The sequence below is a fragment of the Caretta caretta genome, chromosome 9 (genome assembly GCF_965140235.1).
Source record: "Caretta caretta isolate rCarCar2 chromosome 9, rCarCar1.hap1, whole genome shotgun sequence".
Taxonomy (NCBI): domain Eukaryota; kingdom Metazoa; phylum Chordata; order Testudines; family Cheloniidae; genus Caretta; species Caretta caretta.
Window position 1 is genome coordinate 44,352,914 of NC_134214.1, and position 19,840 is coordinate 44,372,753.

General features: G+C 44.3%; 1 protein-coding gene across 2 annotated transcripts in view; it reads left to right on the top strand.

Moving 5' to 3' along the window:
- Positions 1-19,840, top strand: part of GPC1 (glypican 1) — a 431,622-nt gene that overhangs the window by 95,218 nt on the left and 316,564 nt on the right. Inside the window, exon 1 of one of the 2 annotated variants that reach the window (XM_048863479.2) lies at positions 2,187-3,122. The exons of the other annotated variant lie outside the window; for it this stretch is intronic. Within the exon in view, the coding sequence (XP_048719436.2) occupies positions 2,966-3,122 (157 nt within the window). The 5' untranslated portion in view covers positions 2,187-2,965. Of the gene's footprint in view, positions 1-2,186; positions 3,123-19,840 lie in introns of those variants that run through there. 2 annotated transcript variants of the gene reach the window in all.

Genomic DNA, 19,840 nt, shown 5'->3' on the forward strand with positions numbered 1-19,840 from the left:
GAGGTAACCCCCTGCCCCAGCCCTGAGTTCTGCCCCCTCAGCCAGAGCCCCTTTCTGCACCCAATTCCTCATCCCCCAGCCCAGAGCCCTGACCCCCCCCACACCCCAACCCCCTGCCCCAGCCCTGAGCCCCCTCCCACACTATGAACTCCTCATTCCCAGCCCCAGCCTGCAGCCCTCACCCCAACCCTGAGCCCCTCCCACACGCCAAACCCCTCATCCCCAGCTCTGCTGGGTCATGGTCATCAATTTTCTTCAACTGGGTTGCCAGAAAAAAAGTTTAAAAACCACTGGTTTAAGTGATACTGAAACAATAGATGTTCCTTGTGTAAGCGGGGGAATAGTCCCGCTACTGTGGGGAACTTTCCTGGCTTCTGCACTACCCTGGTGAAGTGGGCTAGTGAAAGGATCCTAGTCCTCGCTCCCACTTTCTTTACCCAGTGGCCTCCCTGCCCTTGAGGACTCCCCTTCCACTCTCTTGTCTGGCAGAGTCCTCATAACCCCAACAAGGCTGGGCCCAGGATTCATGGGGGGGCTCAACCCCCAACCCTGCTGTGGTCACCTAGGACAGCGGCTAGCGTGTCCCCACTCCAGGGTACTCTCTCTGCACTGAGCACTTCTCTGACCCACTGACCATTACATACAATTTAAAGCAAATGCAAGTTATTTAATCAACAATTAATTTTAAAAAGAATAAGGAATAATGAGAAAGGTTAAAGGAAACACATCACCCCGCTCTGTGGCAGGGAACATCACAAACAGTGTCTCTGGAATGTCAGGGCAGTTCACAGTCTGTTCCTTGCAAGACCCAGGCCTTCTTCTCAGGCCCTGGTTGTGCTGCAGGGATGCTGTGGGTTGGACACTTGCTCTGGTGGTAGCCACACGCTCTCAGTTTCTAAGTGGTAGGACCCTTCTTCCCAGTGTCACCCCCACCCTGTCGGGGTTACGATCCAAGCCTGGCCTGCAGAGCCTCTTGGCTGAGGCATCTCCCTGTGCTGGGCCTGCTGCCCAGGGTCCCCCTCAGTCTTCCTAGCTGCTCACCACACCCAGCTCTGGACTGCTCCAGCCCCAGCCCCAACTCCACCACTCTGTCTCTGCTGCTCTGCCTCCAGCTCCCTGGGCTGCTTCTTTGGCCCCTCGGGCTCTGATTGCTGCAGCTCTGCTCCCAGGGCAAGTCTGCTCTCTCTGGGCTGTGCCTCTGGCTTTGGGGCTGCAGCTCTGCTCCCAGGACAGGGTCTGCTCTCTCTGGGCTGCTTTTCTGGCCCCTCTGGATCTGGCACAGCTCTGCTCCCCAGCTCTGCTTGGGCCCCTGCTTTCTCCTTAGCTCAGCCACACTCTGTCCGATCCAGGCAAATCCAGCTCACACAGAGGAGGGGACCACCCTGGCCTCCTGACTCCCTGATTAGCCTGCCCGCCCTGTCATTCAGGCTGACCTGAAGCATTGGCCTCTCCTCATTGTTCCTGGGGACTGTCAGTCTCAGGGTCCTGATTTCCCATAGACCCTTCCCTTTTTAGTACTAGGAGCTAGCAACCAAAACACCCCCACTGAATGTTAGTAAGGGGGCAACAGTCCCCTTACATTTGCTCCATGACCATCTTTCCTAAAGATGCTTTAAAGTTACTGCAATTCTGGTTATTACATAGCAGGGTTGGGTCTTCTGAAAAATACAGGGCAAAGCCTGGCACTCAGCCTGCACCACTGACTCTCCAGCACCCAAGGCTTTGTGCTGTAGTTTGCAGAAGGACGTTGGCCCTATAATGGAGCACAGGCAGCATGCTCCGCCAGGTATGGCAGGTTGCATGCCGGGCTTTGCTTTTACTGTGCAGAGGGCTCCTGCCCGCGGAACCGGCCAGACGGCCCCGAGCTCGCGCTGGGCTTACGCCGGCCTGTGGCCGAAGGAGATGCCCGGCGTTGAAGGGAGCCCAAGGCGCAGGGGCTGCGGAACGGTGTCGGGGCGCTGGCTGCCCTCGCGCGCTGCCCTGACTTTTGGAAATTAGCAGGTGTCGGCGGCAGCTGCTGTCACCACGCGGGGAGCAGGCGGCGCAGAGTTTAACGGAGCAACCCCCCGGGTCGGCGTGGGAGGAGCCTGGGGGCAAGGCAGGAGGAGGGCAGCTCCCCGCCCTTGATTGGCGCAGGGGCTGCATGATGCCACGTCCGGTGGGGGAAAGCCCTGCCTTGCAGCGGAGCCTCCCCGCCCTCGCCCTCTTTGCAGGTGGTGCGCCGCTGCCGCCGGCCGGGCTCACTGCTCCTGCCGGGGACACGCGCGCTCGCCCCGCGCTCCTGCTACTGCTGCTCCCGAGGAGAGCCGCGCCGCCTCCCCGCCCCAGCCGCTTCCACGCTCTCCCTTAGCGCCCGGCCTCAAACTTTGCCCATTCCGGGCTGTAATCCGTTTGCATCGCAACCGTCCCCCACAGCAGCGCCCTGCCTGAGCTTGGGGGAGATGTGCCCTCCGCACTAACCAGAGCGTTTACACACAAGTGGGATCTGCCTCTGCTGGGATCGGGGCCGGGTTCCATCCCCCAGGAGCTCCTGCGTTCTGAGTGGCGGCAGCTGCACCATCCCTGGGAAGTCAGCCCCAGAAGAGCCAGGATTTCCCCCCCCCCGTTCTTCTTCTTCCCCCTCTTCGTGCAATAGCGCTTGGAAGTCACAGGCTCTCTCCGCAGCCCGAGATCTTGCATTGCTCTGCCTAGGTCCCAGTGATTTTTGCCTGTAGGTTGGGGACTTTTTTTACCCCCCGCCCCCTTGCCATCTGATTTCCCCTGAGTGTTGTTTTCTAGTGGGGCGGGGAGGCAGGGATGCTAGGGGGAAGGTGGGACTGAGCTCCCCCCCATTCCGTGCACCGTGCCTGCAAACAGCTAGCGAGCGCCGGGCAGAGGGAGAGAGCCCGCTTTGCAGCCCGCGGTCAGCGGGACCTTGGGATTGTCCTTTGCGCTGCAGGTTCGGGGGGCTCGGCAGAGAAGGAGGATGCATTTCTTCCCGTGGGGATTTTGGCTGCTGTGTGTCGCCTCCTCCTCGGCTCGGGGTGACAGTGGCAGCAAAGCGAAGAGCTGCACCGAGGTCCGGCAGTTTTATGCGACCAAAGGATTCAGCCTGCACGGGGTACCCCAGGCGGAGATCTCAGGTGAGCCTCTCTTCACCCCCAGACCCTTCCCCCGTAACACAAGGCAGCGCTCTGCAAAGGCTCTCCCGTAGAGGGCAACCTCTGCTAGGAGCCCAGCTTCCTCGCCTCTCCGGCACTCAGCCTCCCAGCTCCCTGTACAAAGAGACTCCGCTTTGTCACGGTCCGTGGCTGGCTGGAAGGTGGGACTCAGGCAGGATGGTGCTTTGCAGAAGTGTGCAAACTGGGGGTGCTGGGCACCAGCTCCTGAGGTATTGGCAGGGTTTCCCCAAAATAAAGGGAATCTCTGCACCCTTCTATACAACACTCTAGGGCGTCCCCGTCTCTTCCCATCAGATTTCTAGTAAATGACGAATGAACCCACCAATTCATTCAACAGTGATTCATCCAAATAATGGTGTGATTTCCTCTGTCCTTTCCAGATGACCAGTGCAATTAAGTTGGTGTTTATTGCATAGGCAGGTAGTCTGTTCTGCAGTGTTGGGGTGAGGAGAAAAAAGATTTCTTGTAGCTTTGGGTTTTTTTTTTTTTTTTAAAGGGAGTTAGTTAAAAGTCGGGAAGTGGTGAAAAGTCAGACTTTAGATTTCTTCAGGAGCAGGATGTGCCACACCTAACCCTTCTTAGCAATTGTAAAGTCTCCTGATATACAAGGTTTTACTTGATTCTCTGTGGTACAAACCTGTTTAATGTCAAAAGGCTGTGAGAAATCAGGTGATTGCGGTCCCTTTTTTTTTCCTTTCATTATTGTACCGTTGCAGTGATCTAGGGGATTTGGGTCAGAACTCAGGATAGTCAAAATCCCATGGGTTTGATTTCAAAGCTAGAAAGTGTCCCAAGGTTTACAAGAGAGAAGAATTGATTTTTTTTCTAATCTTCTTTTGGATGAAAAACAGCTTAAAAAGCATTTGTCAGTTAAATATTGAAGTGTAAGTAAAATGACCTTTGTCAGGTGTTTGAAACAGGGCAGTAACCCCAGCCACCTACATCAGAGTTTATTCCTGCTTCCTTAATACTGTATTTGGAATACAAACTAAATGGGGGGGAGGGTTCTGTTTTTCTGTTTTTTGGCAAATACAGAGTTTTCTTTTCAGAAAATCTCTGAAACATAAACAATATTTAAGAGCCCGGTTAGGTTTTTGAAAACCCTGGGGGAAAATATCTGCTGAGACTTGCATTTATTTTTGTTTGTTTATTTTTAAAGCTTTGCCTAGGTTCTGATTCACAGACTTGTGACCCCTATCTGAGAGCTTTCTTGCTCACTTGTGGGTGCTTCCTGTTTAGACAAAGCATAAGATGTGCAAGCGTTATGTGCCAGAGCCAACCTGCAGGGACATCTCAGCAAGACTGCAGTTTGTAGTTCATTTCTAAGCTGCAGAATTTCTTATGATGAATATACTTCAATAGTGTCGTTTTATGGGGAACATCATCATCATCATCATAAGACATACAAATGGAGAAGGCTGAACTTTTATCCATACAAATGTGAACTTTTTCTGTGTTGAAAGGTGGATTTTTAAAGTAAAATGGGAGGTTTCTGAGTGTGAAATAGTGGAGAATTTCAGTAGAGGGCTATTTTTTTTTTAAGGGAGGGCAATGAATCCAGCGAAGGAAAAAAGACTCTTTTCACTTGATTACAAATTATCTGTAAGGGAGAGTTTAAATATGTCATGCAGTTTATAAAGTCTTCAAGGGAGTAAACATTTAAGAAGTATTGTCATGAGAGAGGGAGAGTGAGTACATGGGAGTGGATGAAACCCTAAATGAAATGATGGTAGTACAGGCTTCAGTGTTGATCATATTTTAGAATTGTGTGAAATGAATTGCATAAGATATAAATATCTTGTGTTCTCTGGTTCACTGTGTATAAAACTTCTTGTACCTAGAAATGTTGAGATCAGTAAAGACAGATTTCTAGGAACCACATTTATTATTTCTAAATGGTTACCATTGCATTCATGTTTGCAATCTTAAGCAATAATGATTGAAAATATAGTATCAAACTGTTTACCTTTGACAATATAGTATTGTAAACAGTGAAACTGTACAGTTAACTATTGTTGTAAAAACTGGTGGAATGAACAGAGAAAATATGGGGGAATGCTGTCTTCACATGTGAATGTTCTCCTGATAGCACAGCCAATTGTGTACTTCAAAATGAGAACCCTTTGTGTTCATTGTTGGTGACTGTCATATGTACTTCAGACTTCTAAGAATTTAGAACTTAGAATTTAGAAACTTTCGTCTGTATTCTCTTAATATCAATATAATAAAGATAAAAGGTGAATGTATTTGACTGTGAAAATGCACATGGCAATTTTGATTGGGCACAGAGTATATACTGTGTATGCTTCTGGTTTGACTATCCTATATATAGGATGTACTAATTGTTTAGATTATTTCAGATTAAAGGTTTTTTTAAATAGATTTTCAATGATAACTAAGCAAGAAACCATAATAGATAACATTTTGTTTTAAGAGACCACTTTTTATAGCATTCCCAAAGGTACTGGGTAGAATACAGCTCCACCTTTATAAGCAAATCACTTATGTTAAGCCAGCAAATTTTGTTGTCCCTTTGAGTGGTCACTTAAATACAGTGAAACCTGTTTCAGTTACCCACTGTAATCTGTATGACAGAAATCTGATCAGCTCAAGATTCCAGTTACTTCTGTAAATGTCTACACAACAACAAACACTAGGAGCAATTTTAGTTTAGTAAGAAGTGCTGATTGGGGTAGTTTAGTAATGAGCAACCTGGCTCTGCTTTTACTGGAGTCCCTGTGAGAGAGGTTTCCCACTGCCAATCTTGTGGCTTGTCAGATGTGCAAGGATCGCCCTAAGGGCCACCAGTTCTTCACTCTTTGGCGGCAACTAACTATACTTTATCCTCTTCTTCTCCAAGAAGCTCCTACTGGTTTTCCTCCTCCCATAGTCTTCCTCTTTAGCAAAGGAGGAACTTGCTTTATTGCCCCATGGCTTTGGCTGCCAAGAGAGAACTATGGGTGGCCACCTTGCTCCTGGATTGTTAGGGCTGGCTCAGGAGTCTGGTATCATTAAAGGGCCCATACACCCCCAAATGCCTCTTGATTTCAGAAGAAGTTGAGGGTGTACCAGTCATGCAGGCTATGACTCAGAATGAGTTAGCTGCATTTATCTTGGTTTTAGCACACTTCAGACGTTTTAATCTGCAATTTTTAATGATTTAAGAGGATTATGACTAATATGAAACACCTTGGCTCAGCTGATGGTAGTTCCTGCTTATGAGAGTACAAAGCAGCTAGAGAGGTGACTATGCTGTTGTTGTTAGCTCATCAACATATACAGATCTGATTAAGGAAAGAGTCCAGCCCCCCTGGCTTTCTCATGAAATGTGCAGGGTGGGTTTCTAACTTTACATTAATGTTTGTACAATGCATTGAACATGTATGAGCACTCTAAATATGTCAGGTACTATTATTAAATGTGCTTTAGAAAAAGACAAGGTGTTAAATCTTATGGCTTTGAAGTCAATGGCAAAACTCCCAAACATTTAAAAAAAAAAATCTACCCGTATCAGTAATCTCCGCATCCCAACCTGACCCCCTGATTCCCATATAAATATGTTTTAGGGATGATTTCTAAACTAAGGGGAGATACTCCCTCCCCCCTTGCACATGGTGCAGTTGGCAACGATCGCCAGGCCCACATCTACTCAGTTGGTAACTGGATGGGCACAGGTTTCCTGCCATTTGGAGTGTATTCCCAGTGCAGGACTCATTGCCTGAAGACTTATTGTCCTTTTAAACCCCATAAAGACCACAAAATTTTGTGAAATATCCACCCCCCTCATCACTAGTCCATTGCCTGGGGTACTCTGAGTTGAGTTGGGGCCCTTTACACAGATTCTTGAGCAGGGTTATGTGTTTAAATGTGGCTGCTGTGAGAGGGCAATATGTTTGAATTCATTTACCCCAAGACATCGCTTCTCAAAACTTGGTTCCCTCTCATGCTGAGACAGAGGTTGTATGAGATGGGAGTATCACGGGCAAACGGTGAGCAAACTGCAGAATTTATTTTCTGTGCGTTTTGAGCTAGCGTGGGTACCCACTTTTCAAGGCAATTCTGCTACTCACCCGTGTAAGTATCACTTAACCCTGTGCATTACTGTGTGCTTACTTTGTCTGAGTCAGAACCACTTGCTTTCATCTCTCAAATCTTCTAGCCTCCCACAAACTATTCCTGTGACTACATTATGCTCTTTGTGAGAGAGACATTGTCAAGTGTATGTATGAGAGGCATTGTAGGGATGTTAGCTAAATTAAGAATTGAGCAGTACTGTTCTTTTACTCTCTTTGCAGGACCTAATTTGATGGGGATTTCAGGATGTTACTGTGTTAATGACAAATATAGGAATTTTATTCTTTGAGTTTTTCTAGAGACCTGCGGTAATAAAGCTACAGGCACAATAACTGGTAAAACTACAGATGAGATATAAAGAATAGAATGTGGGATTTTCTGTTCTCAAACCGCAGGTCTCTGCCACTTGATTTAAAGGTGAATCTCCATTATCTACCAGTAGTAGTAGCCGAATTTATTATATCATCTTTGTGTTGTAGCCATACCAGCTAATTATGTTACAGTACTGGTGGGCTTGTTACGAAGAAATGAGATTAGCTGAAAGAAATAAAAATTTTCCTGGTCCTGCACACTTGGTGGTAGTACTTCTGAAGAAGCAACACACACTAAATTGTGTCCTGTTTTTACTAAATTTGGCAATGATCTTGGTATGAATATTGGAACAGGTTTTGGTTGAATTTGATCCTTTTCATGCCAAAGTCCTTTTTAAAAGATTGATATGTTTACATATTTTCTGCTTGGTGATTGTTTTGTTCCGTAAGTAAGTATGTGTGTATACATATTGTACTGAGAACTTAACAGAACAAACTCCCTCTGGTGGCTAATTAGTAGAGCCCTGCCAAATTCGTGGCCATGAAAAACACATCATGGCCCATGAAATCTGGTCTTTTGTGCGCTTTTACCCTATACTCTACCGATTTCACGGGGGAGACCGGCGTTTTTCAAATTGGGGGTCCTGACCCAAGAGGGAGTTGCAGGGGGGTCACAAGGTCATTTTAGGGGGGATCAAGGTATTGTCACTCTTACTTTTGCACTGCCTTCAAAGCTGGGCGTCCAGAGAGCAGCAGCTGTTGGCCAGGTGCCCAGTTCTGAAGGCAGCATCCAGCTAGCAGCAGGGCAGAAGTAACGGTGGCAATACTGTACCATGCCATCGTTATTTCTGCACTGCTGCTGGCAGCAGCTCTACTTTCAGAGTTGGGCTCCTGGCCAGCAGCTGAGGCTCTCCAGCTGCCCAGCTCTGAAGGCAGTGCTGCCACCAGTAGCAGCACAGAAGTAAGGGTAGCAGTACTGCAGCCCCCCCTACAATAACTTTGTGACCCCACGCCCAACTCCTTTTTTGGTCAGGACCCCTACAATTACAACACTGTGAAATTTCAGATTTAAATAGCTGAAATCATGGAAATCATAATTTTCAAAATCCTAGGACTGTGAAATTGACCAAAATGGACCATGAATTAGGTAGGGCCCTGCTAATTAGACACCTAGGTCCCATAGGTTTAAGCAAAGATGGTGTACCCTACTGGACTGAGGCCCAAATTTTGAAAGGTATTTAGGTGTTGCTGTGCTCAGGTAACTGACTTAGGCTCCTTTTGAAAATGAGATTTAGACTCCTAAGACCCAGATATTCAAAGATATTCAGGGACCTAACTCCCATTGAAATCAGTGGGCTGTAAGTGGCTAAGTCCCTTTTGAAAATGAGACCTAGGCCTCTGAAGGTATGTCTAGGTAGCAGCTGGGAGGTGTGGTATTCAGCTCAGGTAGACTTGAACTAGCACCCTAAACATAGCAGTGGGGCGGCGGCAGCATGGGCTACCCACCCAAATACTCTCCAACCTGATTCCCTGGGTACAATACTTAGTTGACCAGCCCACCATAAATGCTGCCATGGCCACGCTGGTATTTTTAGCTCAAGCAAAGCTACCACGAGTATATCTACCTGAACTGCGAATTACACCTCCCAGCTGCTGTATAGACATAGACTCAGTTAGGAGTTGCAATGCTGAACAGAGCAATTCCAAAATACATTTAAAAATCAGGCCCCTAGTGCCTGCCTCGCTCATATTTAAAATCTAGAAGGTTGTATATTAAAATGTTTCTTTTAAAGGATTTGCCTTTCTTTCAGTGTGAGTTGGATGACTAAGTTCTCACCACATAATTATCTTTATCAGCTGCGTCTGACAAAAATATTTCAACAACTCCTTTTGTTGGAGAAGCAAAACACGATTAAAGTCTGATTCTCCCCCTCCCCCCAAGAAAATCTGAATGCATGTATAGCTTGAATTCCTTTTGTCTGAAAATCCATAGCCTCTCCTCCTTGTTTCTCTCCCCTCTGGTCTTGCCACATGACTGTTCAGTTCTCCTGTTTTTGTCTAGAGAGTCTAATATCCGTGAAATCTCATGACCTGCAGATATGTTTGATAAGATCAGAGAGGGGCAGCTTTTAGATGATGGAGCTGTTAGGTTTGGCAGGAGTGAAGCAGGTGGTTCTGTTTTACCAGTTGCATTCAGAGGACCGTATAGACTCGTTCCTGCAGCTAAGTTAAATGACTAGTTGTGCTTGTACTTTTAAAAATAGGTTGCTGACTTTGCTAGGAAAATATTGAGTTCAGACCCAGACATTACTTCAAAACATTAATTATTAAAAATAGAGGGCTTGAAAAATCTGCTCACTAGTAGTGACTGTGAACCTTTTTCTGATGGGTATGGGAACCTAATCTAACTCGCAGTTGCTGTTGGAGTCAGTGGATTATTACTTGTGTTGTCCCTGCCCCAAAAGACCTTAAGGTCAGAGTAGTAATACTGAGCCTGCCACGTGACCGGGTTCTAATGTAATCTGACTGGGGCCAGGGGAGAAAGTGCTGTCTCTTGACAACACTCCTGTGTGTCAGTCAGTCATTGAACTGACAACTTTCTCAGAATTCTTGTAGCTTGCTTCAGAGCTCTCAAGTGAGTTTATGAAACTGCACCCTGGGAGAGGGGATGGTCACTGGTAGTGGGGAGCCAGCTAAGATTTAACTGTCATTGAAATTCCCAGCCTAAATTTCCAAATGTAAAGGAGTCCCAAATTCCATTGAAATTCGATGGCATGTAGGTACTGTAGTTCCTTAGGCTGCTTTGAATCCCAGCCTCTATTTGCCATTTTCTAGCCTGGCTCCTTTATTTTAGATAATACTATTATTGGTAGGCTTTTTCTTATTCTTTCCAGCGTAGCTGCTTTAGTATATTCAGAGTTATATATCTTGTCCTGAAACATGCAAATGCAAGTAGAAAGAAGGGGTAGAAAAAGCAAATATCGGGCAAGCAAGTAATATTATATATGATGCAGGTAGCAAGAGGACATTCTGTCCTGGGGCACTGTTAGGCACTGGTAACTGTATACACCATGATGATTAAACAGGGCAGGGCTTCTAGCTTAATAAGGGTGTATCTAGCTTACAAGATGGTGTGTACATGAATTGCACCTGCTCAGCAGAGCAATGGCAGGGTATCTTTTGTGCTAGCTACCTGCCATTCCATGTGGTGTGCATCTGTTTGCTTGTAACATCTTGGTTTACTTCTGTTTTGGATTAGACATGAAATACCCTCAGTATTTCTTGAATCTGTTGCATTGCAATACGTATTTAGCAAATTTCACAAAATTCACTATTCTTGGGATAGATATGAAAGAATTTCTCCCTGGTAAGGTTTCTGTTCTCCTTAGGAAGAACTGAATTTAACTGAACGTTAATTCCTGTAGGATGACACTTAAAGTTAGGAGATGGTTGTATGATATTGACTCTCCTAAACTTTGTGCATGGACTGAATCCTTTCAGAATATTATATTGTTGCATGATAGTCCTTAAGAAAAGCAAGCAAGGCTATCCTGTACATTAGCAAATTAATTTCCGAAGTTCAGGTTAATGTGGTTAGGGTGAATTTTTTTTCCTAAGGCTTAACGACAATCCTACTTTTTAAAAAACTACATTCCCAGGCATGGTTATGTCACCATCTGTTCCACCGTACAGGGTTTCCCTTAAGAAGTGCCCACCCCATTTGTTCCTTTGCTTAGGCTAAAACACTCTGAGCTATAAGCTTATCTTTAAGCACCAAAACACCTCTTGCTTTTTGAACACAGAACCATACTTTTTAAATTGCTTTCTGCTGTCCTGTACTGAAATCCTGGATGAAGGAGGGATGCTGTCTTTAGAGGCATTGGCTCTGTCTGTTAGAATGATTTATATGGTGGTGTATCTCCATGCTTTCAGTGGAGCCTCTCTGGAGTAAGTAAGATGAGAATCATGCCCATCACTTTCAGCCCTGATGGAGGTCCATCTTGGAGGCCATTCCTGCAGACAGTTACTATTGGGTGTAGTAATGAGAGGGGAAGGATGGTCTGGTGGGTAGGATGCTAACCTGGGATTTAGGAGACCCAGGTGCAGTTCCCTGACCTGGGACAAGTCTGTTAGTCTCTGCATCTTTAGGCACCTGCATACCTTTTAAAAATCTGCTCATCTATGCCTCCATCTATGCCTCTGTCCTATGAGGATAATAGCACTTACCTACCTCTCCCAGGTGTTGTGAGGATAAACAAATTGAAAGATTGTGAGGTTACTGTGGTAACGGGGGGCATAGAAATACCTTACCTAGATAGTTCCTAGTACTGTGACTAGTTCCAGTTAAATCAGTTGAGATGATCACTCATGATGGTCAACACTATGTTTGGTCATTTAGTGTTCGCAAGAGCAGCTGCTTGTTTACTGTCATGTTAGGGTCTCTTCTCTGGTACTTAACTCCCCCCCCCCCCAACTCTGATTAAAGCAAAGATTTCTTTTTTAAATCTGACATCCAACTCCTTTCTCCTCTGTCTCTACACACCAACATCCAGCTACTCCGAATATGTTGTGTCCTTGACAGTTGTAACTATGCCTTTAAGTAACATTTGATTCCCAGGGGATCAGATTACCTCCATTGACAGTTTGAGTTCTGTGAAAAATAATGAAGCTTTAGAATGTAGACACTTTAAATGCTTGTCTGTACATGACATAACTGCAAGTTGGGTCAGTGATGGCTGCCCAGTTTCCATTTTAGTTCCAATCTTGCAGTCATAAAAAACTCCCTTGTTTCCTTGTGATTTGAATATGCAGTGTGTGCTGTGCGATGGTTGTCCAAAAAACACTGGTTCTGTGTGTGTGTGGCTTTCTTTTTTTAAAAAAAAGAAAATACATTAATCACAATTGTGTGGACTGTATTGACATTATAAAACTAATTTTTTTGGGTCCTTTCATATACAATGCAGTCTAAATCAGAAGTACATAATTACCCAACTCTTATAAACTCCTAAACTGGCAATGTGAACAAACTATTTTTTTAAACTACCATGCATTCTACTAAAGCACTTTATAAAAAAAAATATTTAGTATGGTTTCAATGAACAACATGATAGCACTTATGCAACGTTCAGTACTTTATATGATTAAAATGCAGATACTGTATGACAAGTAGTTTTGACTTGCAAAAATGGTATTTTATAGCATTGTAAAACTATACTATATAATTCTTTCAAAATATCTCCTAGGTCTTTATTTTGCACAAGCTTCTTGTTTTCTGACGGGTGTGGGGGAGGGGACAAGATAAAAAACAGAAAAGCTATTACTGTCATCTTTCAGTCTATTTCTGGATGGGAGAAAAGTACAATAGAGGGAGTGTTTGGCGATTAAGCTTAACTGTACAGTTAGTATAAAAACTGAAAGGAACTCGTGCTTTAGTCTCTTCTGAGATGCCTGAGTGTTGACAATATTTAAAAAAAAGAAACTTGCCCTCAGTTTAACTTGTGCCACTCCAGTAAAGTCTCTGGGGTTGTACTGGCATAAATGGGGGCTTGAAAGGATATTAACTGTGTCAGCATTTCTCTAGCTCCACCTGTCTCAATAAATGAGTTAAATTGCAGAAGGAAGGTCTTGTGGTTACTTGGATAGGAGTGGGAGGAAGGAGATCTGGGTTCTGTTCCCAGCCCTGAGGCCCCAGTTTTCACAGAAATGCATGCCAGTCACTTCACTTCACTTCACTTCTCGCCCCTCTGTGACTCAGTTTCCCCATTTGTAAATGTTAAATGGGGATGTTTTTTCTTAATTATCTCATGGGAAGTGGGAGGGTTGTGGAGCTTAATTTATTGAATTGTAGAGCACTTTGTTCTTCTATTGCGCCTTCCATCTAGCCATCTCAAAGTGTTGCTCTCTTTCTGACGCAGTTGCTTGGCTTTACCCAGCTGTATGAGTTTAAAATGGTTGTATAACTATATCCCAGTTTACAAACATCTGTTTGGCTTTGCTGCAGAATTCCAAATAATCCCTGCTAAAACTCTCTTCATTTCTGGGAGGTCTCACATAGGCTTCCACATTGTGGGAACAGAGTATCTTTATTGAATTGGATCTATATGGCCATATTGTGGCTTTAAGACATCCACTGGGAGTTTGAGGAGGGGCTGCACTGTAATGGGTGGACTTCCCCAACTCATCCAGAATTTTACTGGGGCCTAGCCCATGCTGGGGTGGGAGCTCTGCCCACTGGTGCTGGTTCAGCTCTACTGGCAACTGCAGCAGAGTGTGGGAGTGGGTCTCAGCGTACTTTCTTCCGTTAGCCTTTGGCTCGAGCTGCTACCAGCAACAGAGGTTTAGTGACGTCCTAAATGCTTGACTTTAAGTCTCATTGAAGTTAATATTAGAGTTAAGCACACGCATAAGTCTTTGCACGATGGGAGCCTATAGAGCAGTGGTCCCCAAACTGTGGGGCATGCCCCACTGGGGGAGAGGGGGCACGGAGGAACGTTCAGGGTGGCGTACAATGGGGCCTGGGCCAGCCCCCATGGGGGGCAGGGAGGGAGTGCCACCTAGTCCCACTCAAGCCCTAGCCACTGCCCTGCTCCGGCCCCAGGCCAGCTCTGCCTCTATCCCCAGCTCCTCCCACATCCCCAGCTCTGCCTTCAGCCCAAGCTCCACTGCTGAGCCAACTGTGCAGTAATGGGGTGGGAGTTCGGACAGATTCCATTACTGGGAAGGGAGGGGGTGACAGAAAAAGTTTGGGTACTACTGCTATAGAGTATGGGGATGTGGGTGGAGCCCATGCAGAGAGTGCAAGGAGTGGGGAAGGCTCCTTGCATAATCACCCTGTCCATCTTTGCAGCTGATCTGTACAGGTGCGTGTCTGCTCTATCGTGCAAAACATCTTCCTGGGTTCTTTTGTTCTCTCTTTGTACTTTGCATTAAGATTTTTACAGCAGTTGCACTTAGATCCAGGCTGTGGCATGCAAGTTTATTTGATCATGTAACAAACAGTTTCAGTGTTCTTTAATTATAATAATAATATTAATAATTAGTGACCAGATGATGACTAAAAGCAGATCTGTTTGTAAATCTCTGCTACATGCTGGCAGCAATTAAGCACAGAAGGAGAATGGATGCTGGAATGCTAACTAATTTAATTAATTTGGGTACTGTTAATTTGTATTACATGATGATGCATGATTGTTGCTTGTTAAATATACAAATCCAGGCTGAACAAATTGGTAGTGCAGGTCATACTGTTATTAAGCTACAGAATTTTAGTAGGTGGCCTAAATGATTCCAGATTTATCGAGTTGGAAGTAGTAATATGGTACTGTAAATTACTTATTTTTCAGGGAAATCAATTTAAATATGTGATCTGTTATGGATTATAATAGGAGTGGACTGCCCAAAATAGCTTTTTGATAGCCCAATTTATGCTTTACAGTGACTTGTACTCTCCTGTGCACATACAGGCATGATTTTCTAAGAGCTGATTATAAAGTTGTTTTTTAAAGATTATTATACTACATGTGTATCGCTAATGAAGCCCATACTCTGATTTTTTATTTTTTTTTTTGGTTTTGTTTTAAATTCCCATTGGTATCAATAGTAGTTTTGCTCCCAAAATGGATGGTGAATATGGCTGCCTTGGGTTTCACATTTCTACTGTATAAAATAATCCCAAAATAGTAGGTAAAGTCTTTATTAACTATAGGCTAGATGCAGCCCCTGGGCAGTACATAGGCACATGACCTTAAAGCCATGGCTGGGAGGGGAATTATGAGGTCCAGTTTTTGTACCCTAGACTCTACAGAGCTCATAATCCCAGAGAAGTTCCAGAATGAGGGAGAGGGATTTGGCCCACATGGTTTAGTGTTGGCCTTCTTCCCTGTATACACCTTCTGTTGCTGGGATTAATCACACTCATGATAGCTGTACTGGGGTGATCGCCCACTCCTGAGCTGGCTGTTAACAGTGCAATTTTATTGTTCTCCTGTCTGTGTGAAAAGTATTCAAGGCTTGAATTTGGTACCTATTGTCTCTTCAAGAAAAGAGTTTTGTAGTAGTTAGCCCTGCTTCAAGATGAAGGTGAGCAATTACATACAAACCAGAACCACGTTCAGCCTGCTGTATAACCAGATATCACAGTTTGGGTAATAGTTTAGAGGACATCTTGTTTTTCCTCTGTCCGTACTTACTGCCCTTTTCGGCCACAGAACCATTTAAAGCCTCAGATGTTTCCATGATGCAAAAATAATTTTGCTATGGAGATCACTGCATTTCTGACTCTACTGATTTTGCTGCTTTTGGGTTTTCCTGGAAAATACAAACCTACAAACAAATGTAGCACTTTTTTCATGGTTAAAGTAAATTTTAAATTAAATCTGCATAGGTGCTAGCAAATGTAAATGAGCAAAGACTATAGTGAGAGTTTGCTCTTATTTAATAGAGTGAATACTTTCAGACTTGGGGCACATTTTAGTATTAAACCAAAAAAGAGAGCGCGAGTCACTGTGTTTAATGTGCAGTATTGTTTGCTGCAGTATTCTGGGTCAGCTGTCTGGGGGTTTGAGTTGTCTTTATAAGTAACATTGCACTTTATATTGCAGTGAAGCAATCTCCTGTCAGTCATAAATTAAATATTTTTTCCTGTTAGTGATACGTTAAATGGCAGCACTTAGGGCTGAAATTCCTAAATATATCTGCAATTTTACTGGTGTATGTATATCCAGTATAAGTGATACCCTGTATTATCATGCCATCACTAGTAGATTTTCATCATGTTACGTTACTGAGCATTCACTTTCCTTGTGCCAAAGAGGGGAATAGACTTCTGGAATTACCTTGCTCATGTAGTTTGTATGTACAATACTATTTAAAAAAAAAAAAATAAAGTGCCAGAAACAGTCCCCCCCCCCCCAAAAAAAAATCCATTTGTTAATTTGCAGATTATGGTGACTGGTAAAATGTCATAAATGAAATGCAGAAACCCTTCAAAAAAAAACCCCACTTAATATGTTAGAATAAAGTTCAGATAAAGAGAAACACTGGCAAAATCTGGGCCATTGATAGATAAAACCACATCCCTAATGAAAGTCTTTTGGGAGTTGGAAGAAAGTCCATTCTGTTGTTGGTATACAGCATTTTTAGTTAGCAAAATTAAAATAAAATCTTTTTCTCAGTTTCTTTTTTCTAATGTGTCTGAAATATGGCACATCATGACAACAAAGAAATGGTCTTGTGGTTAAGGCACAGTCTGGCTGGGACTCAAGATCGGAGTTCAATTTTCTGCTCTTGCACAGATTTCTGATGTGAATTGCTTAATTTCTCTATGCCTCAGTTCCCCATCTGTCAGTGGGGGGTAATAAAACTTTCTTTGTGTTTGTGTATTTGCATTATAAGCTCTTTGGGGCAGGGTCTGTCTCTTACTATATGAATATATAGTCCCTTGCACAGTGGGACCATGATCTCCTTTGCGGCCTCTAGGTCATGCTGTAGTAAAAAAAAAAACCAAACAATAACATTGCTTTGGGCCAGATTCTCCCAGCCTTACTTATTATGAATAGAGTCAATGGGGCTATTTACTTGTGGAATAGAGTTCCATACTGTTAAACCTGAGTGTAAACTCTGACATTTGTTGAACAGATTTTTATGGGCATGTTGTTGGGCTATATTTTTTTGTTTTATCATTACTCATTGATTTCAGGTATCCAAACAGCTTACTTACTCTGTTCTCAGTTACTAAATTCTTCTAATGTGTATTTGTTTCTGTCTTCTAATTCAGTGGTTCTCAAAGCTGGTTCGCCCCTTGTTCAGAGAAAGCCCCTGGCGGGCCGGACCAGTCTGTTTACCTGCCGCGTCCACCGGTTTGGCCGATCGCAGCTCCCACTGGCCGCGGTTAGCCGTTCCAGGCCAATGGGGGCTGAGGGAAGCAGCACGGGCCAAGGGACATGCTGGCCGCCCTTCCCACAGCCCCCATTGGCCTGGAGCAGTGAACCATGGCCAGTGGGAGTCGCGATCGGCCAAACCTGTGGACGCGGCAGGTAAACAGACTGGTCCGGCCCACCAGGGGCTTTCCCTAAACAAGTGGCGGACTGGCTTTGAGAACCACTGTTCTAATTATCTCCAATTCATTACTCTACATTTAATTCAATGGGTGATGAACTCTGGCTCATTGTGAGGTGGGAAGGAGCTGTGTTAGAGCAGAAATCATACATTCAGGGAAAAATAAAACTGGACTCCATGCGTCCCCAGAGACTCTGGTCAGAGTCAGGAGCCAAAATTCTAGAGTCCTTGAATACTTAACTATGGAATGGAGAGTCAGGTTTAGCTATGAGGAGTGCAGACGTCACCTTTGCAGATTTGAATGTAGGTTAATAATTATTTTAGTTGGTTGCATGCCTGGAGTTGCATTACATTTGTTGTGTTGTTTTTAGCAAGTTTTGAAGCCACCGAGTAGTATGTAATCTGTTTTTTATATTGATATAACAGTGTCTAAGAGAGTTTCATGTAATTGAATCTTAATTATTACAGACCGCTTTTTAGTATGAAACTATGGTAACATTTAATGTGACAAACTACTTCTCACGATGAAGTTAAACAGTTTATTCTTCCCATTTTAAGCAGAGCCAGGGGGATAAATAATTCATTCAGTGGTAGTGGCGCTATGGTCTCTGACTCCATGCTGGTAAAAGTACATGCCACGTTGTAGTAGCAACACATGCTATGCGTTCGTCATTGCTTTTTTAAAAATATTGTTTATTTTAATTTACTTTCATCATGAAAAGTCCAGTCAGCCACATGTGACAGATGTTAGTCCTGTTTCTTAAAGCATTACCGGAAGATACTCAAATACTGTTTTGATGTATGTTATCAGAATCTGAACAGAATAGAATATATAGTAACTCCTTGCTTAACGTTGTAGTTATGTTCCTGAAAAATGCGACTTTAAGTGAAACGATGTTAAGTGAATCCAATTTATCCTTAAGAATTAATGTAAATGGGGGGAGGGAGGGGGGGTTAGGTTCCAGGGAAAACTTTTTCACCAGACAAAAAAGTGTGTGTGTACACACACACTCTCTCTCTCTACATTTTAAACAAACGATTTAATACTGTACACAGTGATGATTGTGAAGCTTGGTTGAGGTGGTGAAGTAAGAGGGTGGGTGGGATATTTCCCAGGGAATGCCTTACTGCTAAATGGTGAACTAGCTTTTGGCTGAGCCCTCAAGGGTTAACACGTTGTTAATGTAGCCTCACGCTATACAGTGCAAGGCAGCACGAATGCAGGGAGGGGAGACAGCGTAGCAGACAGACACACACCCTGTTTGTGGGGGAGAGAGAGATGCACATTGCCCCTTTAAGTACGCTGACCCCACTCTTAAGTACATTGTCTTTTTAAGTCTATCAGGAAGTTGAGACAGCAGCTGCTGCCCCAAGCTCTTTGTGTTTCTCTCATCCGTGTCCCCACCCTGCTGTATATGGAGAAGGGGTAAGCAGGGTGCAGGAACAGGGGGACACGCTGACATTAACACCCCCTGCCCCTCCCCACACAGCAAGCTGGAGGCTCCTGGGGGCAGCTCCAAGGCAGAGGGCAGGAGCAGCACATGACAGTGCGGGGAGGGACAGCTGAACTGCTGGCAATTGATAGCCTGCTGGGCAGCTGCTGCACAGGGAACTGCGGGGAGCTAATGGGGGGCTGCCGGTCCACTCTGATTCCAGGCCCCCATCAGCTAGCTGCAATGGGCTGTTCTTCCTGCAAGCAGTGGACAAAGCAGTCAGCTGCCAAACGAAGACATTATAAGGGAGCATTGCACAACTTTAAACGATGATGTTCCCTAATTGATCAACAAGGTAACAATGAAACGAAGACTTTAAGTGAGGAGTTACTGTATACAGATGCGTGGTAGCAGTAGTAATTTTGTTTTCAAAGCATTAATTCCACTCAACCCTCTGGGCCAAGGTACTTGGGGGGTGCTGTGTAACAAATTAAAATACAGTAATATTTTTAAACACTCTACTTACTAATTAACATAATACAACCATCCTCCTTTGACTACAACACAGAAAATTAGAGGGGATCTAAAACACAAACGGTGAGGGAGCAATAAATGTGGGTCAAATGATTATTCTAAAAATTATCACCATATTCACCCTTTGCTGTCTGCTATTGTGTTTATACATGCTGATTCATAGATGAATAATGACTGTGTGTCTACTCTGCAGCTATTCTCACTCTCACACACAAAGGAGAATGAGAGTGATTCCTTGACTTTTCCTTATCACCAGTTTTTGCCAGGGTTA